Source organism: Triticum aestivum, chromosome 5D, assembly GCF_018294505.1.
Source record: "Triticum aestivum cultivar Chinese Spring chromosome 5D, IWGSC CS RefSeq v2.1, whole genome shotgun sequence".
Lineage (NCBI taxonomy): Eukaryota > Viridiplantae > Streptophyta > Magnoliopsida > Poales > Poaceae > Triticum > Triticum aestivum.
The window spans coordinates 437,597,766-437,619,949 of NC_057808.1; the positions used below are offsets into that span (position 1 = coordinate 437,597,766).

General features: G+C 45.4%; 3 protein-coding genes and 1 pseudogene across 5 annotated transcripts; 2 read left to right on the forward strand and 2 right to left on the reverse strand.

Moving 5' to 3' along the window:
* The first annotated feature begins 2,366 nt into the window (after positions 1-2,366).
* LOC123125343 (auxin-responsive protein SAUR36-like) lies at positions 2,367-2,967 on the forward strand (annotated as a pseudogene).
* A 1,681-nt stretch (positions 2,968-4,648) lies between these two features.
* Positions 4,649-15,980, reverse strand: LOC123122483 (uncharacterized). 3 transcript variants are annotated; one of them, XR_006460235.1, is made up of 4 exons: positions 14,206-15,976; positions 14,029-14,126; positions 11,974-12,075; positions 10,541-11,295 (listed from the first exon to the last, which is right to left on the reverse strand). XR_006460235.1 is itself a non-coding variant. In XM_044542684.1 (3 exons), exon 3 carries the CDS (start codon positions 5,556-5,558, stop codon positions 4,968-4,970), a length of 591 nt encoding a protein of 196 aa, XP_044398619.1. In that variant the 5' UTR covers positions 5,559-6,076; positions 11,974-12,075; positions 14,172-15,980; the 3' UTR covers positions 4,649-4,967. The 3 variants fall into 3 exon arrangements, 1 of the variants encoding a protein (XP_044398619.1); XM_044542684.1 differs by lacking the exons at positions 10,541-11,295; positions 14,029-14,126 and adding an exon at positions 4,649-6,076 and having other exon boundaries at positions 14,172-15,980; XR_006460234.1 differs by lacking the exon at positions 14,029-14,126 and having other exon boundaries at positions 14,172-15,976.
* A 107-nt stretch (positions 15,981-16,087) lies between these two features.
* Positions 16,088-17,737, reverse strand: LOC123122482 (uncharacterized). Its single transcript, XM_044542682.1, has 2 exons — positions 17,610-17,737; positions 16,088-17,061 (listed from the first exon to the last, which is right to left on the reverse strand). The coding sequence occupies exon 2, from the start codon at positions 17,034-17,036 to the stop codon at positions 16,404-16,406; it is 633 nt and encodes a 210-aa protein (XP_044398617.1). The 5' UTR covers positions 17,037-17,061; positions 17,610-17,737; the 3' UTR covers positions 16,088-16,403.
* A 2,855-nt stretch (positions 17,738-20,592) lies between these two features.
* On the forward strand, positions 20,593-21,119 carry LOC123122485 (auxin-responsive protein SAUR36). The gene has a single exon (XM_044542686.1). The coding sequence runs from the start codon at positions 20,661-20,663 to the stop codon at positions 21,108-21,110; it is 450 nt and encodes a 149-aa protein (XP_044398621.1). The 5' UTR covers positions 20,593-20,660; the 3' UTR covers positions 21,111-21,119.
* The last annotated feature ends 1,065 nt before the right edge of the window (positions 21,120-22,184 follow it).

Here is a 22,184-nt window from a genome sequence, read left to right on the forward strand (position 1 = left end):
AGATTGAGTTAATTGCATACTGGGAATAAAAAAAATGTTGCATAACAATGGAGCAAGCAAATCACATCTGGGCTCAGGATTTAATGGAGATGGGGCCAGAGGGGATGTCCTGCTGTGAATGGTAGAGTTTGTCCAGCCGCCGTTAGGGCGCGTACTGGAGAAGAAGCGGTGAAAGCCAGGACGGTGAGGCGTAGATGGCATATCGACTCCATGCTGCCGACCTCCCTCGTCCACTATATATCGTCTAGATGGAAATGTTTTCTCGGTCACTGGACGCCCATTCTAGTCTGCAGTACTCAACATTTTCCAATGTCCTTCTTCTGAGTCCCTATTGCCTCTCTATCCCATTAAACACCGCTAAGTGGATACCTGATACACCACAACGCAGCGCCTTCTTTTGATCGAGTATATTTTCTCCCTCCTCCAGCTCGAGTATGTTTTCTCCCTCCTGAAGCACCCGGCGCACTAGTTTGTCCCACTTTTATAATGCCACCCGTGTAGGCGTGTGCTATATATGCATGTGACCTTCCCTGAAATTCTAGAAAAAAAAAGCAGCATGTAGCCCTAGCATTGAGAGCACCGCCAACCCATCGGTCACTTTAGCATTGAGAAGCTATAGCTCATTCAAACCAGCCGGTCCATTTATGTTTGTGATTGTGCAAACAGGTACAATATCACAAGTTTGGCTGCTCGATTAATCACATCCTTATGAAATGGAATATGTAGAGTGGCCCCTGAGATGGATATATATAGTCTGACAGTTGTTCATGGGCATGAGGTCATGATAGATTGTTGCTAAAGAACCAGATCAAACCTAGCTACCACAAGTTTACAAGTAGCTGATGATTATTTGTTAAGTGAGGGAGCAACTTGAAATAGCCATCTATGTTCTTTTTTCTGAAGGAGCATATATAGGTGGAGAGCCATGGTCGACATAATTTCGTATAAACTTTTGTTACAGGATTTATTTCAAAAGTGAAAAAAAAGAACAAAACGAGTTTTGACTGACCAGAACAAGGTCGATAATCTCTGAGAGATTCTAATCATCTTGCCTCCATGTCATTTTGGTGATTAGTACCGCATTCTTTTTTAGGGTCAGTTTGGTACCATATTGTTTTCGAATCTTTGGTAACATTTTTCATATAAAGAAAGATTAACCATGGCCTCTGCTTACCGGGATTCTCGGTGTACCTTAAGCATCGTATATTACATGCCATGGCTGCCATTCTGAGCAGGCCTCGTTGCACTCACAATGGATGCTTATCCTTGTTCATTTCTTGGTTCAAAGTTCAGAGACGACAGCTTCAGCCGGAGGAAGTACAGCCACAAGTTAATCCACGACTGCAAGTACCCAAGGTATTCCAGTGCAATGCAATATGAGTAAATTCCACTTTGAACCACGTATTTCTAACACCGGTGCTATGCTGATGGACATATAGGCGAGGAAGAAGAAGAAGAAGAATGCAGCTCAGGTGCTGGTAGTTGTGGCAAGTTGGCAAGGGACAGGACCATGCATGAGCTTAGTACCAACTGCAGTAACTTCAAGAGTGCAGTGTGATCTTGATTTGAATTCTCTGGTGCCATCAGTTTGGTACTTATTGGACAGTGTCCATCACAATGCTGGTATCTGGGTCCATCACAATGCTAGAGAAGGGCTGATCACATTCTCTGCTCTCCCAGTATCCCTCTACTCCGACGAACTGTTTATACACCCTTGGTTATCTATTGGGATTATAATTGTTGACCATGTTATGCAAGGTACGTAAGTAGTAATCTTCACTAGTATCCTAGTCCAATCTACCGCTTGCAACTGTATATTCACATACCCAACAAACAGAACAGGGCTGAACCTGAACACTACATAACAGGGCTGAACCTAAACACTACGGCAGCTCTTCTGCACAAGCTAACAAACAGCTAGTACTTGCTGGTTAAGCCCTACGCCCACCACACTGCCGCCAAAGCTGCTGCACGGCCTCGCGACGGAGCATCTCTCCGGAGCAAGCACATGGCATACTCCATGACCGCGGCATCGCAGGGCAGTGTGATCCTCCCGTCGTCACCGCCTACAAAGCTGAATTCCTCCTGGGACATCATCAGGAGCTCGCCCAAGACCGCGGTGCTGAGGTACGCCAGCGGCACCTCGAACCGCACGCTGTCAGCGGTGTACACCACACAGTGGCCCTTCATCGCCACCGACGGTGAAGTCGTACAGCGCTCGTCATTGGCTGCTCCTTCTGCGGCTGTAGTGGTCTGGGTGAGCCTCTTCCTCCCGATGGCCGCCATCCTCTGCCACTTCTTTGCCATCTGAGCACGTCACTTCATCCACAGGCCAAGCACCACCACAACACCTAGCTGCTACAAAAGTTTCTCTGGACGTTCAGCCAAAAAAAACAAGGAGAACCAGTCATGGTCAGTGCCAAGAGGCTTGCCCAACTGGCAATGAAGTGGCAGAGCATGGTGGCTATTGGGAGGAAGAGGATCACCCAGACTACAATGGCGAAAAGAGCCGCTGCCGAATGCCGCGCGGTGACCTCAGTGACGGACTGACGGTGAAGGGACACTGCATGGTATACACCTCGGATGGCAGCCGGTTTGAGGTGCCACTGGAGTACCTCAGCACAGCGGTCTTCGGTGAGCTCCTGAGGATGTCTCAGGAGGAGTTTGGATTCGCGGGCGGAGATGACGGTCGCATCACGCTGCCCTGCGACACTGCAGTCATGGAATACGCCATGTGTTTGCTCAGGAGAGATGCCTCCACAGAAGTAGTGATGGCGTTCCTGAGCTCCATTGCAAGACCGTGCTGCTTTGATGGCGGTGTGGTGGTGCCATGCGTAGGGCTTAACCATTATGTAGGTGTTTGTTAGCTTCTGAAGAATGTCAGCAAGCTAGGATCCTTGTTCTAGGCACTATTTTTCGTTCAATGGAAGATGTCAATATGAAGTTAGAAGATTAGAAATGGAACAAAGTTTTGTGATGGAATTTGCAAAGTGTTCAGTTCAACTGTCTGCTCTGGAGTGTGTATGCAGCGGTAAAGATTCAGTAACACAATTATAGTTGTACGTTAACAAACCGAGTAAAATGTGTACACATTGAAACTACTGAAACTAATGCATGCTGCTATTTTAGACAGAAAAAAAACTAGTCTCGCACATGTTTTTCTTGAAGAATGAGGCAGGAGCTTTGACTTAACAAGCCAACGCTTATACATTCAGGTATGCATGCATATGAGTTAGCAGCTTAGAATCACACAAAAGAAAACTTTCATTTAACAGCAAGTACAGCTGAATAATTAATGGACACCTGCAGATTTAGTAACAGTATGAGAACTAGTTATCAAACACTTGTATAAGAACTAAAGTTACGAAATATACCATTTTTAACCCTTTCTGACATAAGTGAAAATGGGGGAAGCAACAACGAAATGGAGACCACATGAGATGCTGGACTGGAGACTGATGCACAGCAAGACCATGATCTGGAGAAATAACGGCGTTGGTCAAATAAGTTGATTCAAGCAGAAGTACAACATCTGAGATCTGACTGAACAACAACCAATCTAAAACTGAAAGTTTAGCGGCGAGTGGCGACCGATCACGGCCATGGACGAGTTACTGACCTTTTAGTCCTACATGCTGTTTTTTCACTTCAGCAAGACAGGAGTTAAATCAGAGCTTCAGATAGCAGCATGATCATTGACACGGATGATATCTAAACCCAATCCATCCATAACAGTGTCACAGAACAGATCATGGCATTGTCCCTCACCAGCTTGCCACATTGATGCTCCAAACTTTTGGCCCCATCACAATCTAATCCAAAATAATCACATATACTACAACACTGCATGTGATGATCCCATGGCCTTGTCCCCTGCCATCTTTTCTGATGACAACTACACTTCACCTTTACAATGTCCTTCCTCTCGGCTATAAATTCAGCAAATGGCTAAGCTCAACAGCACCACTTCATCAGCTCATCCACCACCAACAGAGCATTATAACATCCATCGCTCACTTCTCTGAATTCCTAACTGAAAATAGTACCACTTAGCAGTATAAGGAAGGTTTCTTCTTAAGATAGAAATTATCAACATTTACATGGTACTGAAGAACACCCCTGAATCCATACAACGTTGAATAAGGCAGTCGGCAGCCTGAAAATACTAAAGGACAATTTTAAAAAACTCAACCCAAGGGGAGTGATATCCTGAAGGCATTGCATTGTAAGGTCGAGAAAAGGCCCCGGACGCCAGCTAGCGGTGCAAGTATACACAGTGAACACGCTGGCTTGCACGACACAAGTATACACAGCGAGGGGCCTTTTTTTGTGACAACCCAGGATTCGAGCCCTGGTTGGTAGCCCCACTCAGGAGGTCATTACCACCATGCTAAATGCACGTTCTCCTCAAGGACAATTATGACAGCACAGATTTGGCATGTGTTTGTTATTCATAATCTTCAGCTTCATCTGAAACCATGGTTAGCAGGCTTATTAGATAAAACATTTATAAAACAAACACTCAAGACAATTGTTCATCAATGTGAATTTGTTCATTTCAGCATGTCAACATTCATATGTACCATCATCAGAAAATAAAGGAGAGGAAAAATATATGAATGCAAGGTGCATGAAGTAAAATAGAAGGCAGGTAATGCAACACAACAAAAGAAACATACAGACTATTAATAACAGAACTTGGTGCGAAACAAATTCCATTGTACAAAATTAATTATAGCAGGCCAAGTGCATAGGGCGCAGTTTGATCGAAACCATTACTAGTACTTAAGACACACCCGATCGCTGACAAGTAGCATAATACATACATAAGTAGTGGTTTTTGTTCTTGGCTCGATAACGAGATCCACCAAAGTACACACGGAAGCCAGATAAGGATCAATCAATGACCCTCCTGGCCCCCCTTCGTCTTACTTGCAGCTAGCTAGCTTAACTATGGAATCAAGCTTTTACTTCGCTTGGCCAGTGGTTGCACGTGAAGTGGCAGCGGCGTTGGCGAGGTCAATGTGCTCTTGCATGAACTTTTCCAAGGTATTTATGTGGTCCATGAAGACCATGAAGTTGAACTCATCGACCACCGTACTGTCGCCCTTGAAGGTGGCCTCCTCACAGAGGTGGATGAAAAGGTCGAGGTGGTCATGCACGATGAGGCTCTGCGCGGCGAGAGCGGCCTCAAGGCAGAATTCCGGAGGCGCGGTCACGGGCAGCTGCAGGGCCATAAGTGCACGGAATAGATCATTTCCATGAAGGCCGGCGAGCTGGGCAGTGGGGGAGACACCGTGGCGGCAGCCTTTAGGGCTACGCGTGGCCTGGAGGCGAGTGGTGAGGTTGTCCACCTTCCTGGTGTCATTGCTGAAATTGCCAACGAAGTTGTCCAACATCTGTTTGAAAGAATCGGTGAAGGTGGGGTTAGAGATGCAATGTGCCGCAGTGGCGCCCAGCACCCGTCGGAGGCGTCCCAGAGCATCAGGATGTGGGTGGGTGCCCCCGGCCATCTCAAGGAGACGAGTGGCGCTTCTCAAAATCGCCCCCATGTCCATGGCTGGCCACACTATTGACTTGAACAGTTATCGTACCACTACGGCTAAGTTTTATGAGCCGGAGAAAGCATCTATCGCGAATGGCGAATCATGTATCGTTGTGGCACATCGATGAAGGCCACAAAACTCACTTGTCTACAAACACCGACCTTGTGCTATAATTTTTGGGCATCCTATGCATGCCTTCACCATTGTGAGAGAACAAGCACTTGATGCCTCATACACAAAACAACCTCACATTTCACACAATGGCATCTGAGCGCACATCACCATAGGATGGTTGTGATCACACTCTTTAGAAGAAAAAAAGGAAACCCTAGCCTTGCGGATGGATATTCCCTCGAGGAACACACACAATGCTCCTCGGCGCCTCTATGAGGAGGACCACCATCATCGAAGGGGCAGGGAAGGCCTTATGTGAACTGGCTTCGCCGTCGCCATCAAAGCACTGTTGTCGGAAAGCCCCAAACCTGTTTACAAGTCGAGCACGAGGCACTCAGCTCCCTGCATGTTCACTGCTGGAGTGACATAAATAAACATTGATATTAGCATCAATTCACATATAATACCATAAATACACCTTGATATTAAAACTATACAACTATCTAAGCCATGCCTAATGTGGTTAAGCACCGCCCAGGCACTAGGCGATGCCCAATAGCCTCACTTACGCCTAGCACTTTTTCCAAACTTGCATATAGCATATTAAAAATAATAGTTGTCCTCCTCAAACCCATTGTTACTTCCTCAAATTTGCTAAAAACAAGTCCACCCTCGGTAATATCTCTTTCTACCCACAACTCTCTCAATCTCCTCCACCAATGCCACGGCAGTGCTCCTGCCTACCCTCCCCGACCATGGCATGGAGTCTTAGACTTATATGTTTCAAATTGATCAATGTCTTGGCCATTGATCAATGTTGTCCTCTCGTCCAGAATTGAGCAACTCGGGTAATATATACTCTTCAGAATGCGCGCGCTGAGAGAGTCTAACTCCTGCAACAGCCTCCATGCCTGCTTTGCTAACATGGCCAAGTTAAAAAGTTCAAAGTCTTTAAAACCTAGACCACCCATTCCTTTTGGCTGGGTCATAGTCTTCCACGAAATCCAATGGGGTTTTCGCTTTCCCGCCTTGCCCCCCCCCCCCCCCCCCCCAAATTTCCGGATTAACATATTGAGATGTTCGCACAAACCTCGTGGCAATTTGAAACAGGACATGGAGAAGACCGGAACTGCTTGGGCGACCGCTTTCACCAAAACCTCTTTGCTTGCTGAAGACATTGTGCTCTCAATCCACCCTTGCACTTACTCCATAGACGATCCTTCAAGTATTTAAATGCACCGCTTTTAGATGAGCCTATATCCGAGGGCATACCTAAATATTTCTCGTTTAGGGTCTCATTTGGAACTTGCAACACCGTCTTCACCTCTGTCCGGATACTGTCGGGAACCCCTTTGCTGAAATAAACCGATGACTTATTGTAGTTGATACGCTGCCCTGAGGCCTGACAGTATCTGTCCAGGACTAGGTTCACCTCGGTAGCACCCATACTATTTGCCTTGAAAAACAGCAGGCTGTCATCAGCGAATAATAAGTGATTCACCTTAGGTGACGAGGGCGCCACTTGTAAACCACTCATGTTGGATGACTCACTTCTGGATTTTAACAGGCACGAAAGGCCCTCTGCTGCTAGCAAGAACAAGTATGGATATATCGGGTCCCCTTGTCTAATCCCACGTGTTGGTGTAAACTCCTCCAACCTCTTCCCATTAAACTGAACTGAGAAAGTTACTGAAGATACCAGTCCCATGACAATATCCACCCACCTCTGAGAGAAACCAAGTTTCAACATGATTGCTTGTAAATACTCCCACTCTACCCTATCATAAGCTTTCATCATAAACTATACAACTATCTAAGCCATGCCTAATGTGGTTAAGCACCGCCCAGGCACTAGGCGATGCCCAATAGCCTCACTTACGCCTGGCACTTTTTCCAAACTTGCATATAGCATATTAAAAATAATAGTTGTCCTCCTCAAACCCATTGTTACTTCCTCAAATTTGCTATAAAAAAGTCCACCCTCAGGTAATATCTCTTTCTACCCACAACTCTCTCAATCTCCTCCACCAATGCCACGGCAGTGCTCCTGCCTACCCTCCCCGACCATGGCCCTAACGCCCATGCACCCTCACTGGACTCCGGCGAGATTATGGTGAGTTTTCTTTTTAACTTTTTATCTTCCCCATTGTCCCTATCACTGTTGCACTCCTCCCCACTATTCCTGGCCATGACCGCGTTCTTACCTGTCGTTCCCGACCATGGGCAGAGCAGTGTCGCATGCGAAGCAACACGTACAACACTTATGACACATGCATGGGAGAAGCACATACAAACATGTCTACTGGACGCCATCGACGATTCTGATGAATCGTTGCATCTCGGACCATGTCATCATGCCACCAAGAGAACGAAGAGGAGAAAAACTCATTCAAACAAAGAAGTATTCAAACCATGGCTCGTGGAGAACAAATTGTTAGTATTGATCTCTCCACCAATGGGCCCGACCCTTGACTCGCTCCCTGATCGGGGGAGCCCAACCCAACTGGGTTGTGGGCCCCTGTCGCGCCGGCTATAAGAGGAAGGTGGTGGCCACTAGGGAAAGTGTGCAACAGAACCGTCGCCCACCTCTCTAACCTCACCGATCGAGGAAGGCTGGTCAGCGATGGGAAGCTCCACAACGCCCTGCCACTCCCCACCGACGCCATCAGCCACCTCGCAGTTGCCCTCTACACCGACCGTCGCTGCCCGTGCGCAGACCATCATCCGACGAACCAGCGATGGCCGGAAGGCTAAGGTAAACACCCGAATACAGATAATATCCCACTGATCCACACCTAGGTGATCCTGTATTTACAACAATGGTATCAGCCACGATCTAGTGCGTGGATTCACATGGAAAAAGAAAAGAAAAGAGACTGAACCGAATCGACCGGTTGAAGAAAGAAATTTCCCCCAAGAACCCTAACCCTCGCAGAGAAACAGGGAAGCAAAAGGGAAAAGAAATCTTGCAAGAAAAGGGCGCCGCCGCACCGGCCGCGCCGTTCCTCTCGATCTCGATGTGCAACCCCTTCGGGGGCAAAGGGCACCACAACCGAGCCGCTTGACGGCGACGCGTTCACCCTAGGGTGCTCGCGCACGCCGGCAAAAGGGTCAGCAGGGGCGCCGTCTTCAGACGCACGCCGGCGCAGGGGAGCAGCGGGAGCCGTCGCAGCTCTCTCTCTCACTGGCCAGTAGGCGGCGGTGGATGGAGAAAGAAAGAAATGAAGGGGGAAAGAAATGGGGAGGGGCTCGCGGCGCGGTGACAGATCGACGTCGTCGCCGGCGGCTGGCGCGGCCCTAACCCGCCGCCACTTCGGCACCGTCGCGCGCAGTGGAGAAGAGGAAGGCTAAGCCGCGCCTCTCTCTCTCTCTCTGTTACAGGAATGCGGAGGGAGGAACGGAGGGCCAAGGGATAGGCGGCCCGCGCGGCGCTGTGGCGCTCGACGCCGTTGCCGGCGGACAGGCGCGGCGCGGTTGCACGGCGACCGGGACAGATCAGAGAGAGCGAGCGGCGCGCAGGGGTGGGGGAATGGATTAGGTTTCCCCCTGCTGGCGCTGGGCACCGTTTTGCTCGGGCTACAGGCGCGCTGGACCGTCGGATGAGACCGTTTTGCTCGGGCTACAGGCGCGCTGGACCGTAGGATCTCATCCGACGGCCAGAAGAGAGCAGGGCGGGCGGTTGCAGGCCTTTTGGGCCAACAGAGGAGGCGCGCGCTGGGACTGAGGCCGTTGACCCAGGTCGAGGCGAGGCCGTTGACCCAGGTCGAGGCAAGGCCGTTTCGCGCGAGCGCGTGGAGGAGCAGGCCGTGGGCCGCTGCGGGGCTCACGCGCCAGGCCGAGGCCGGCTGGAGCTGCCGTGCTTTATTTATTTTTTGTCCAATTTTGGGGAAATTTTCACACAGTTTTTTTTGTCCAGTTTTGGGCAATTCTGAAAAGTTTTTTTTTAAAGTTCATGAATTTTCTTTATTCATGTTTTTCCGCTGCAAATAAAATAAAAGTGTTCTTTTAAAAGTGAATAGAACTAAAGTAAAAGTTTAACTTGTTGCTCCTCTACTCAAATTTGAACCAATGGGATAATTTGTTTAGAGAGTAGAAAAGTATACAGTGATGCTACTAAATAAGAGAAAGTTTTATCCTCCAATTAAATTGGAACCAATGGGAAAATTTAATTGGAAGAACAATTTTTGAGAGAAGTTTTTCCACTTGTGGGTGAAATCAGATTCAGATACCTTCTGCTATGACAATAGAAAGATATTTGATTAAAGTTTAATTATGGTATTGTTATTTTCTGACCAACGTTGATGATGACAATATTATAATTCAATGAGTCTTATAGTTAAAAGTTCAAATCTCTGATAAATTTTGTACCAAAGTGACCAATTTTCAGAGAATTTGATAAAGATTGGGAAATTTATATTGCTAGTTTTCTGCTGCAATAAAGTTGATAATGATGATTATTTTCTTAGCAAAGTTACTTAATAGAAATTTTATCATCGCATTATTTATGAGTTATGTGCATTATTTCCATTTCTGCCCAACGGTGATGTGGAATTAATGTAAAAAGGTGATGTTTTATTCTATTTCTGCCTAACGGTGCTTTAGAATGTAAAAGAAAGGTTTAAAAGTTTAATGTGCATATCTTTAACCAGACCAACGTGGGGTTATTTTTATGCTCATTATTGTTGATTATTGGTTACTTTCCTCAGACTAAAAGTTTTCAATGCTTTTATTTATGAAAGCAAAAAGTTGGGTACTTGTGTCCTGAAAGATGACCAAGAAAGGTCATAACGTGAGGGAGTATGTTCTCTCTAAAAAATGGCTTCAAAGAAGCCAATTTTGGATATTAATCCAAGAAAGAGATATATCATTGAGAGTCTTGCTAGACGAATGTCTTCATGTACTCTCCATGGAAAAGAATTCTCATCTTCTATGAGATGCAATAAGTGATATGCGTGATTAATTTGACCAACGTCGGATTAAGCATGTGTATTAAAGAATATTTGGATTTATTTCTGAATTTGATGATTGAAATATGCAATCAAAGATTGCATGATCCTTCCATCATTGCCGCCTGCAAAGCCAAACTCCTCCTGGGACATCGCCAGGAGCTCGCTCAAGACCGCCGTTCCGAGGTATGCCAGTGGCACCTCGAACTGCACACTGTCGGGGGTGTACACCACACAGTGGCCCTTCATCGCCACCGACGGTGAAGTTTCACAGCACTCGTCATTGGCTGCTCCTTTCGCCGCTGTCGTGGTTCGGGTGAGCCTCTTCCTCCCCATGGCCGCCATCCTCTGCCACTTCTTTGCCATCTGAGCAAGCCTCTTGGCACTAACCATGTCTGCCTTGCTCCTCTTGTCTATTGGCTAGGTGGAGTAATGCTGGTTTAGTTTGTGAGTGAACTGGTGAGGTGATGGTGTTGCTAAGCTGATGGTTTTATATAGAGGTGAGGGAGAAAGACTACAAAGTTTAGGTGCAGCTATCTTGAATTCTTGTCAGGTTGGCAAGGGACATAGCCATGAGCTCAGAACATGCAATGCTGAAAGACTATGGTGTGATCTTGATTTGATTTGTCTGGGGCCATGGATTTGTGATTGTGCAACCAGATACTGCAAAATAATCATTTTGGGTGCCCCTGCCGAGATGGAGATATGTAGTGTGAGAGCTGCTCATGCAACAAGAAGATAAAATCTCTTCAATGGTCCACACACCTAGCTAGCTAGCTATAATATTACAAGATATGTAGTGTGAGAATTGCTTATGATCGTTAGCATGTGACAGAATCTCTTCAGTGGTCAAGACACTAAGCTGTAAGATTACAAAGTAACTCACGGTTTTTGGTTTACACCTGTTTGTTAGCACGATTGTTGGGCAGGAAATTTATGATTGTCTATATTGCACGTTGCACGCCTCCTCCTGTCGCAGGGCATTCAAGTTTGGTACTGTAGCTGAACTATTGTCTTTACAGATTTATTCCAAAAATAAATGTGAGGAAAAGGAATTTATTTTTGTCTTTACATAACGAGGTCAATGTCCTGTGGAAAAATTCTAATCATTTTTTGCAGTAGTGGACTTTACTTGATCACGTTTTCATGTATATCACTTTGACAAATCTTCGTTGTGCCTATGACATGTGTAATCTGAGATTAGCCCACATCCTCTACTCTACATGGGCGACAAGTAGGCATGCATGAGCCTCAGAACATGCAGTGCTAACAGCAAGTGTAAGGCCAAGATAACAATATGTGTTTTTGTAGTGTAAGGCCAAGATAACAATATGTGTTTTTGTCAGGGACAACAACAGTAGCAGTACCTGGGGACTGGGGTGACTGGAGAGATCAAATCAGCCTTTCCAGCAAGCTTGCCACACTGACAGACAGACATTGATTCATGTAACCCAGCCTCCTCCTGTCACCTACACATTAATCCAGGCATTGCAAAATATTAATTTTACCATCACATCATAAGTTTCAATCCCAAATTAATTGTTAATCCAGGCAGATTGTACTATGATTTTAAAGCGGTCAAAAGATCAACGCAAGAAATACCTGCTGAAACATGTTCTCTACATATACGAGTATGAGTATGAATTATTCTCATATATGTTTAGAGAACATATATGTCTCAGCAGGTCTTTCTTGCGTTGATATATGAATCATCCTTGTTTCCATCTTAATAAGTTCCTCGAAACAAAGGGGACTACATAGAGCCGACAATTAAAAATGCTGAAAATGTCTGTCCACAAGGAATAAATCCCCTTCTGACTCTTTCTTATTTATTTTTTGCTATATGGTCGTGTCGAAAAAAATCAAATATAACTGAAAAGTCACAATTTCAGATATAATACATGCATTGGAACCGAGCAGCCAACACAACACACATGAGAGACATAGTATGCTTCAGCTTGGAAATGTGATATGCCACTTTCACAGGAAACAATAAAGGTGGCTGATTCACAATAAGTCTGATTCTAGTCATGTGTACACCTGTATCCGAGAGATGAAATGCAAGAAGCAGCAGTCACCACGTGAGATGCCGAAAATCAAACAGATCATGTGCTAGACCAGCACAAGCTTTCAACTCAAAGTTCAGAGAGAATAGATTGCTACGAGCCTGAACAATTGCATGTCTCCATCTCAGGGGCCACTCTATATACTTATAATCAGTAGGAATGTAGGGCATCATTACCACCCAAATGATCAATTGGTATCTCGTTGCGCAATCACAAACAGAAATAGACCCACTTTCAGGTAGTCCTCGGTCATACAAGTCTCTTCTTGGCCACTACTTGAAGCAGGTCGGCATGGCAGCCATTTGTAATGTCCAAGCACCCAAGTACTGATAGTCTCCAAATTTTGGCGAAGTGAAATCTAATCAAGGTCGCATTGCTATGCTTACCCCTGCACTCTTGGAGCATTGCATTGAATGTTCTGAGTTCATGGCTCTGTCCCTTGCCAACTTGTCATGATATTGAAAGCTACAACTGCACATCATGATGCTTCCCTCCCCTCTCACCTATAAATCTACCAGCTTACCCACACCGTCTCATCATTAGTTTATCCATAAGCCAACCACTACAACACCTAGCTGAATCCCACTTGATACAGCCATGGTCAGTGACAAGAGGAATGCCAACTGGCTAAGAAGTGGCAGAGGATGGTGGCCATGGGGAGGAAGAGGCTCGCCCAGAGTACGACGGTGAAAAGAGCCGCCGAGGAGTGTTGTGCGACGACCTCAGTAGCGGTGAAGGGACAATGCGTGGTGTATACAGCCGATGGGGGTCGGTTCGAGGTGCCACTGGCGTACCTCGGCACGGCGGTCTTCATCGAGCTTCTGAGGATGTCTCAGGGGAAGTTTGGGTTCGCGGGCAGCGACGACGGTCGCATCGCGCTGCTCTGCGACGCTGTGGTTATGGAATACGCCATGTGCTTGCTCAGGAGAGATGCTTCCACGGAGGTAGTGATGGCGTTCCTGAGTTCCATTGCCAGGTCGTGCTGCTTTGACGGCAGTGTGGTGGTGCCACGTGTAGGGTTTAGCCAGTATGTAGCTGTTTGTTAGCTTCTGAAGAACGGCAGCTAACTAGGATCCTTGTTCCAGGCACCATATTTTGTTCAATGGAAGATGTAAATACAAAGTTAGTACATTAGAATTGGGAACAAAAAAATTGTGATGCAATTAGCAAAATATTTAGTTCAACTGTCTGTTTCAGAGTGGGTACTTCAGTAGCACAATTATATTTTTGTGTGTTAACAAATTCAGTCAAGGCGTACACCTAGAAACTACAACTAACGCAGTTCTGCACACATTTTCTTTTAAAGAATTAGACATATTTAAAGAATTTAGTGAAGAGAAAAGCAAACGCTCATACATTCAAGTAAGCATGGCATACGATCAGATAGCAGCTTAGACTTAGATGAAAGAAAACTTCCATTAAACTGCATCCTCAGCTGAATAATTAATGGACACCTGCGCATTTAGCAATTATATGAAAATTAAAGTTATGAAATATACCTCTCAAAACAGAGTATCCTTTTTTTTTTCTGACCTGTGTGAAAATGGGGGAAGCAACAGTGAAATGCAAACCACATGAGACGCTGGACTGGAGACTGGTCATGACAGACAAGACCATGAACTGAAGAAAGAACGAAGTTGGTCAAGCAAGTTGATTCAGGCAGAGGTACAACATCTGATTGATCAACAACCAATCTGAGACTGAAAGTTTAGCAGCAACCAGTCACGACCATGAACGAATTCCTGATCATTTAGTCCTACGTTTTTTTTCAACCAGACATCAAGTTCAGACCTTCAGAGAAAAGCATGATCATTGCCACTGATGATATCTAAAAGTAATCCTTCCATAATCTGAATCACAGAACAGAAAATGGCCTTATCCCTCACCAGCTTGCTACACTGACAGATGATATGAGAGCAAACCTATGCTTTGATGCTCCAAACATTTGGCCCAGCACAATCTAATCCAAATTAATCATACTACAACATTGCATGTGTTGATCCCATGGTCTTTTCCCCTGTTATCTTTTCTGATGACAACTACTTCACAGCCACAATGTCTTTCCTCTGGGCTATAAATTCAGCAAACGACTATGATTGACACCATCAGCTCATACACCACCAACTAAGCATTACATCAGGCATAGCTCACTTTTCTGAATTTCCAGCTGAAAAATAAGACCCGTAATCAACCAACCATGATCAGCACCACGTGACTTGCTCAGTTGGCAAAGAAGTGGCAGAGGATGGCTGCACTTAAGAGGAATAAGCTGACGACAGCAACAACCAAAGAAGATGAGAAGTGCTGCATCTCTGTAGAAGTCAAGGGCCACTCTGTCATGTACACAACTGATGGGAGGCGCTTCGAGGTACCATTGGTGTACCTCAGAACGACGACCTTCAGTGAGTTCCTGACGATGTCCCAGGAAGAGTTTGGCTTCTCAAGCCATGGCAAGATCACACTGCCTTGTGTTGCCGAAGTGATGGAGTATGTCATATGCTTGCTCAGGAGAAATGCCTCTGCCGAGGTCGAGAACGCGTCGCTGAGCTCTATGGTGACATCTTGTCACCACATTGGTTGCACAATGCCAACTGTTGGAGCCAACAAGCAAACTTGCTATTTGTAGCTCCTGAAGAACATGCATGCAGAGCTTGTTCTTGTCCTCTGTTTTCAATAGTTTACTTTGATAGTTGAGTAATGCACTGCAATCTTGAAAGCAATCAACCGGGAACATATTCATTGTATACAGTGAATAAATAATTGCTGCACCTGTTCATTTAGATGTCGATTTATCAATACTGCTTTCATAAAGCTGAATGGAAAATACACAAGTTTTAATACACCTATCATCTAAGCCAGGTTATTAGGGGAAAATAGAATGAATAAGTGACATGACCAGGTGATACAATCATACAGGAGCCATTTTCAATGATGAACCTTTCAGATAAACTTTCAAAGGGCCATCGGGAACTTGGGATAAGGCATAATCAAGTAGCATATAAATCACAAAATAAAAGAGAAAATAGTACTTACAGTACAAGGAAGATTTGTTCTTAAAATAGAAATCATCAAAGTTTAAATGTTACTGAAGAACTGAACACCCCTGAATCTATACAACTTTGCATACGGCAGTGGGCAGCCTGAAAATACTCAATGACAATTGTGCCAGCACAGATTTGGCATGTGTTTGCTATTCGTAATTGTCACCTATACTATTTGAAACCATGGTTAGCAGGCTTGGAAGATCAAACACTTGTGAAACAAACACTCAAGACTTTCGTCAATCAACGTCAATTTGTTCATGTCAACATGTGAACATCTGCATGTATCACTGCACCATCATCAGAAATAAAGGGCAGGCAAAATATATAGATGCATGGTGCATGAATTAAAATAGAAGCTTTGTAATACAATATGACAAAAGTAACATTTAGATTATTAATAACAGAACTTGGTGCCATACAAATTAAATTGTACGAAATTAGTTATAGCAGGCCAGGTGCACAGGGTGCAGTTTAGCAGCTATTACCAAATTTGATCGCTGATAAGTAGCATAATACATACATAAGTAGTCGCACTTGTCCCATAATATAAGAGTGTTCTAGTGTCAAAAACGCTCTTATATTTTGGGATGGAGGGAGTACATAAGGAAGCCAACTAAGGATCCATCTATGACCCTCCTTTTTCTTACCTGCAGCTAGCTAGCTAGCTTAATTATGGCAATCGAGCTTTTACTTTGCTAGGCCAGTGGGGCGACGTGAATTGGCAGCAGCAGCGGCGAGGTCAATGTGCTCACGAACATACTTCTCCAAGGTATTCCTGTGGTCCTTGAAGGCCATGAAGTTGTACTCTTTGGTCACCGTAGAGTTGGCCCCGAAGACGATCCTCTCACAGACGTGCATGGAAATGTCAAACTGGTCATGCACGATGAGGCTCTGCGCGGCAAGAGCAACCTCAAGATAGAACTCCGCAGGTGCGGTCGCGGGCAGCTGCAGGGTCATCAGCGTGCGGAAGAGATCATTTCCATGGAGGCCTGCGAGCTGGCCAGCAGGGGAGACACCGCGGCGGCTGCCTTTGCAGTGGTCTTTAGGGCGGCGCATGGCCTGGAGGTGAGCAGTGAGGTTGTCCACCTTCCTAGTGTCATGCTCCAATTTGTCAACCAAGTCGTCCAACGTCCCTTTGAACCGATCGGCAAAGGTGGCGTCGAAGATGCAATTTACTGCGGCACCGCCCAGCAACCGACTGATGCGTTCCAGAGCATCGGGCTGTGCGTGGGAGTCCATGGACACCTTCAGAAGAGGTTTCGCTCTCGCAATAATCGCCTCTATCACCTCCATGTCAATGGCCGGCCACACTGTTGACATGAGCGATCACCCTCACTCAGTCTTGCTGCAAAGGTAGGATTGGATATAGTCATATAGAGGGGTTAACAATCACACACGGTTCTCCATTTAACAAACATCAATGCAGAAACAATGATTCACAAGAAGACATATTGTTATTTCAGTTTCAGGCATGAATATATATATATATCTCGTAAGAGGCCAAAGTTAAAACTTGAGAAGAGCTATTTAGGTTGCGAAAATTGATGGTAGTAGATGGCTAATAGCCGACTCCCAAATTGGTCAGCTGCTGTTTTAGATTGGAAAATAATGATTAACAGGTTTCACTATGAACTGGGCCAAAGACATGAACCTTACAGGACGAACCAGCATTAACTGAACCCTTGAAAATATCCCAAAACTGGTGTAAATTGAGTTGATTGCATACTAGGAATACTAAATTTTTTGCCTGAAAGCTGCACAAGAACAGATCAAGAAAATCACATCTGGGCTTAGGGTTCAGTGGGGATGGGGGCGGAGGGGATGTCCGGCGGTGAGTTGCGTAGTTGGCGCAGTCGCCGTTAGGGCGGGTACTGCAGAGAGGCGGATACATACCGGCGGTGAGGCAAAATGCGGGCGCGACGAGCGGCGGCGGCCGGCACTCCGATGACGCGGGGGTAGGCGGACTGGAGACTCGTGCTGGCCTCCCAGGCCCAGGCAGAGCCGCTGGTTAAACAGCCCTCGAAAAAGAAAAGAAAAAACCGCTGGTTAAACGTGCTGGCACGACACGGACCGCACGAGCCGCATGGTTCTCCTATTCAGCATGGTTCCCAAACCGGTTTTTCCTCTCTTTTTTCTTGTTATTTCTTTCGGTTTTTCTCTTCTTCATTTTCTTTTTTTCCTTTCTCTTCTAATTTTCGTTTTTTATTTTCTTTTTTAAATTTCCCTTTTCCTTTTTCACATTTTTCTTTCTCCTTTTTTGGCTTTCCCTTTTACGGTTTTTCCAAATTCGCGAGCATTTTAGTTGAAACACCACCACAGTTCTTGGTTGAAATTTGAGATGGCCATCTATAAACTTTTGTTTTGTTGGAAAATAGTCGGAGAGCACCTAGCGAGCTGTTAAAGCTTGACACCTATAAAAGAAAGATGGCTTGGTTGAGTTGGGATAAAATGAGACTCCCAAAGTCCAAAGGTGGTATGGGTTTCCGTGACATGCATGCATTTAATCAAGCATTGCTTGCAAAGCAGGCCTGGCGACTACTTAATGTTCCAGACAGTTTGTGTGCTCGCTTATTACGTGCGAAGTACTACCCCAATGAGAACCTGTTGGATGCAGTTTTTACTGCAAATCCTTCAACTGTATGGAAGGGTATTGAACATGGTCTAAAGCTGGTTAAAAAAGGGATCATTTGGCGGGTTGGAGATGGTTCTTTGATACGGACATGGAGGGACCCTTGGATTCCCCGTGGCCATAATTTCCGACCCGCTACACCTAAAAGGAATTGTCGATTCAATCGGGTGTCTGATTTTGTTGATGAGAATTGTGCATGAATGGTGCAACGATTGAACGACCTCTTCTGGCCGATGGACGTACGTGAAATCCTCAAAATTCATACCTCATCGAGACAACGTCAAGATTTCTTTGCCTGGCATCCGGAGAAGAATGGTCAGTTCTCAGTTAGAAGTGCGTACCACTTGGCGACGACAGTGCATGATGACCAGTTCGCCGGAGGGGCGTCCAGCGCTAACCCTGACGGGAACCGACCCATCTGGAACCTGATATGGCAATCTTCGGTGCCACTGCGGATGAAGCATACGGCGTGCCGAGCGGCTTCAGGAGCACTTGCTACTGCTACGTGCATGCAATATAGGCACCTAGCGACGCGCAGTACGTGCCCAATTTGTGGTATTGTTGATGAGGATAGCTACCATGCTTTGATTGTGTGCAGCCATGCACGTGCAATCTGGGAGGCCATGAGGAAGGTCTGGTTGCTCCCCCAGGACCAGCTACTTATTAATAGTGGCAAAGAATGGTTACTGAACGTGCTGCTTAATTGTACCGATGCAGAGCGTGATTGTATGATTATGCTTATTTGGCGTATTTGACAATTACGTAATGATCTTACTCATGATAAAGAGGTTCCCCCGTTGGCAACTACGGTTGATTTTTTGGACAGTTATATGAAGTCTATTCGAGATGCTAAAAGGTTCAGTACAGAGGAAATAATTAAAGGTAAAATGCCGGTTGCTGATTGGGCTTTGCCTGAAGTGAGACCTGCCCCTAGTCCTAAACCTTGGCCTCCTCCGTCTACTGAGTATGTTGCTTTATCAGTTGATGGTTCTTTCTCAGTGGAATCTGGCGCGGCGGCGGCAGGAATGATTCTTAGACGACATGACGGTTCACTTATTTTTGCAACATATCGTTATTTTCAATTGCAACGATTCTCTGGAAGCTGAGATTCATGCAATCATGGAAGCTGAGATTCATGCAATCATGCAAGGGATGGCGCTAGCTATACAACATTCCACTCTTCCGGTCATCGTTCAATCTGACTCAAGTGAGGCGTTGTTATGTCTATCAGGGAACGGACTTCTTCGTTCTGCCTATGGTCATCTTCTGGCTGAAATTAAGGAGTTGATGAGACATAGGGAGTTTATTCCTCAGAAGTTGAACAGGGATCAAAACAGAGTTGCCGATCGTTTGGCAAATTATAGTCGTATAGAGTGTACCACGGCTGTGTGGATGCATGTAGGACCACCATGTATTGAGGATCTTTTACCTCTCGACTGTAACTCTCTCAATATGGAATAAAACTCCTTTTCCCTTGCAAAAAAAAGGAATTAATCATTCTTATTTTCTGGGCCATATGGTCATGTCCAAGAAAATTAAATATTAACTGAGAAGATCGCATTTCAAATACTACAAGTCAACACAACACACATCAGAGACATCAGCGCCAGCTTGAAAATGTGACATGCCACTTTTTCACAGGCAAAATGCAAGAAGCAGAAATCACCATGCGAGATGTACATGTGTTCATGTGTCCAAGAGACGAGAAATGCAAGAAGCAGGAGTCACCATGTGAGATGCCGAAGCCAAAATCAAACAGACCATGTGCTAGACCAGCACAAGCTTTCGACTCGATGTTCAGAAAGAATAGATTGCTGGAAGCATCAACAATTGCATGTCTCCATCTCAAGGGCCGCCCTATATACTTAAAATTATTATTAGGAATTTAGGATATCATTACCACCCAGAAGATCAATTGGTATCTCATTGCGCAATCACACACGGAAATGGGCCCACTTCCAGGTCATGTAAGTCTATACTTGGCCACTACTTGAAACAAGTCAGTATGCCAGCAATTAGTTTCCAACAAGTGGCAAACTCATGTCCCTAGAGGAATCAAATCAAGATCACATTGCTCGCCCCCTGCACTCTTGCAGCATTGCATGTTCCGAGTTCATCATGTCTCTGTCCCTTGCCAACTTGTCATGATATTGATAGCTACAACGGCACATCATGATGCTTCTCTCCCCTCTCACCTATAAATCTATCAGCTTACCACCACCATCTCATTATCACTTCATCCACAAACCAACCACTACAGCACCTGTTACAAAAGTTTCTCTGAACTATTAGCCAAGAAACAAGGAGAATCAGCCATGGTCAGTGCCAAGAGGCTTGCCCAACTAGCAAACAAGTGGCAGAGAATGGCGGCCATGGGGAGGAAGAGGATCACCCAGAATGCAATGGCAAAAAGAGCAGCCGAGGAGTGCCGGCCGATGACCCCAGTAGCAGTGAAGGGACACTGCACGGTATACACCGCTGATGGGAGCCGGTTCGAGGTGCCACTGGCATTCCTCAGCACGACAGTCTTCAGCGAGCTCCTGAGGATGTCTCAGGAGGAGTTTGGATTCTCAGGCAGCAACGATGGCCGGATCACGCTGCCCTGTGACGCTGTGGTCATGGAGTACGCCATGCGCTTGCTCCGGAGAGATGCCTCCGCCGAAGTAGTGATGGCGTTCCTGAGCTCCATCGCGAGGCCGTGCTGTTTTGACGGCAGTGTGGCGGCGCCATGCATAGGGCTTAGCCAGTATGTAGCTGTTTGTTAGCTTCTGAAGAATGGCAGGTAGCTAGGATCCTTATCCTAGGCACCATTTTTGCTCAACAGAAGATGTAAATATGATGCTAGTAGATTGGAAATGGAAAACTAATTTCATGAAATTTGCAAGCTTTCTGATCAGGCTAAGTGTTCAACTGTTTGTCTCAGACTCAGTACGTAACTGGCAAAGCTTCAGTAACACAGCTATATTTGTGTTTTAACAAACCGAGTCAAGGCATACACTTTAAAACTACAACCAATATGCGCTCATATTTTAGAAACCATAAAACTAATGAGTCCTGCACATGTTTTCCTTGAAGAATGACATAGGAGCTTTGCCTATCATTGAACACGAAAACAGAGGGTATAGATTCAAGTATGCATACCACATGAGTTTAACAAATGTTACCTGCCTAGAATTAGATGAAAGAAAACTTCCATTAAACTGCTGAATAACTAATGGACACCTGCAGATTGAGCAACTGAGAACTAGTTAGTAGTTACCAAACACTTGAATAATCCTAGATAAAAATCTCAGTTTTGTGAAGAATTAAGTAGTGAAATATACCTTTCAGAACAGAGTTTGTATTTCTTTCTTTCTGACTTAGAAGTCAAAATGGGGGAAAAAGAGTGAAATGGATGGATCAGATCACAAGCTGAAAAAACAGCGACATCTGTTGAGCAAATGGATTCAGGCAGACGAACGCATCTGACCGATCAACAACCAATCTGAGGCCGAAAGTTAAGAGGCGACCGATCATTGACAGTGATAATATCTCAACCCGATCCATCCATATCCAAATCACAGAATAGATCATGGCCTTGTCTTCACCAGCTTGCCAAACTGACAAATGATATGAGAGCAAACCAATGGTTTAATGTCACTGCTATTGGATCCAGCATGTTCCAAACATTTGACCCCATCACAATCTAATCCAAATGAATCATACTACAACACTGCATGTGCTGATCCCATGGCCATGACCATGTCTCTTATCATCTTTTGTAATGACAACTACACTCCACCCTCACCATGTCCTTCCTCTCGGAAAAAAATTCAGTGAACGGCTATGCTCAACACCAT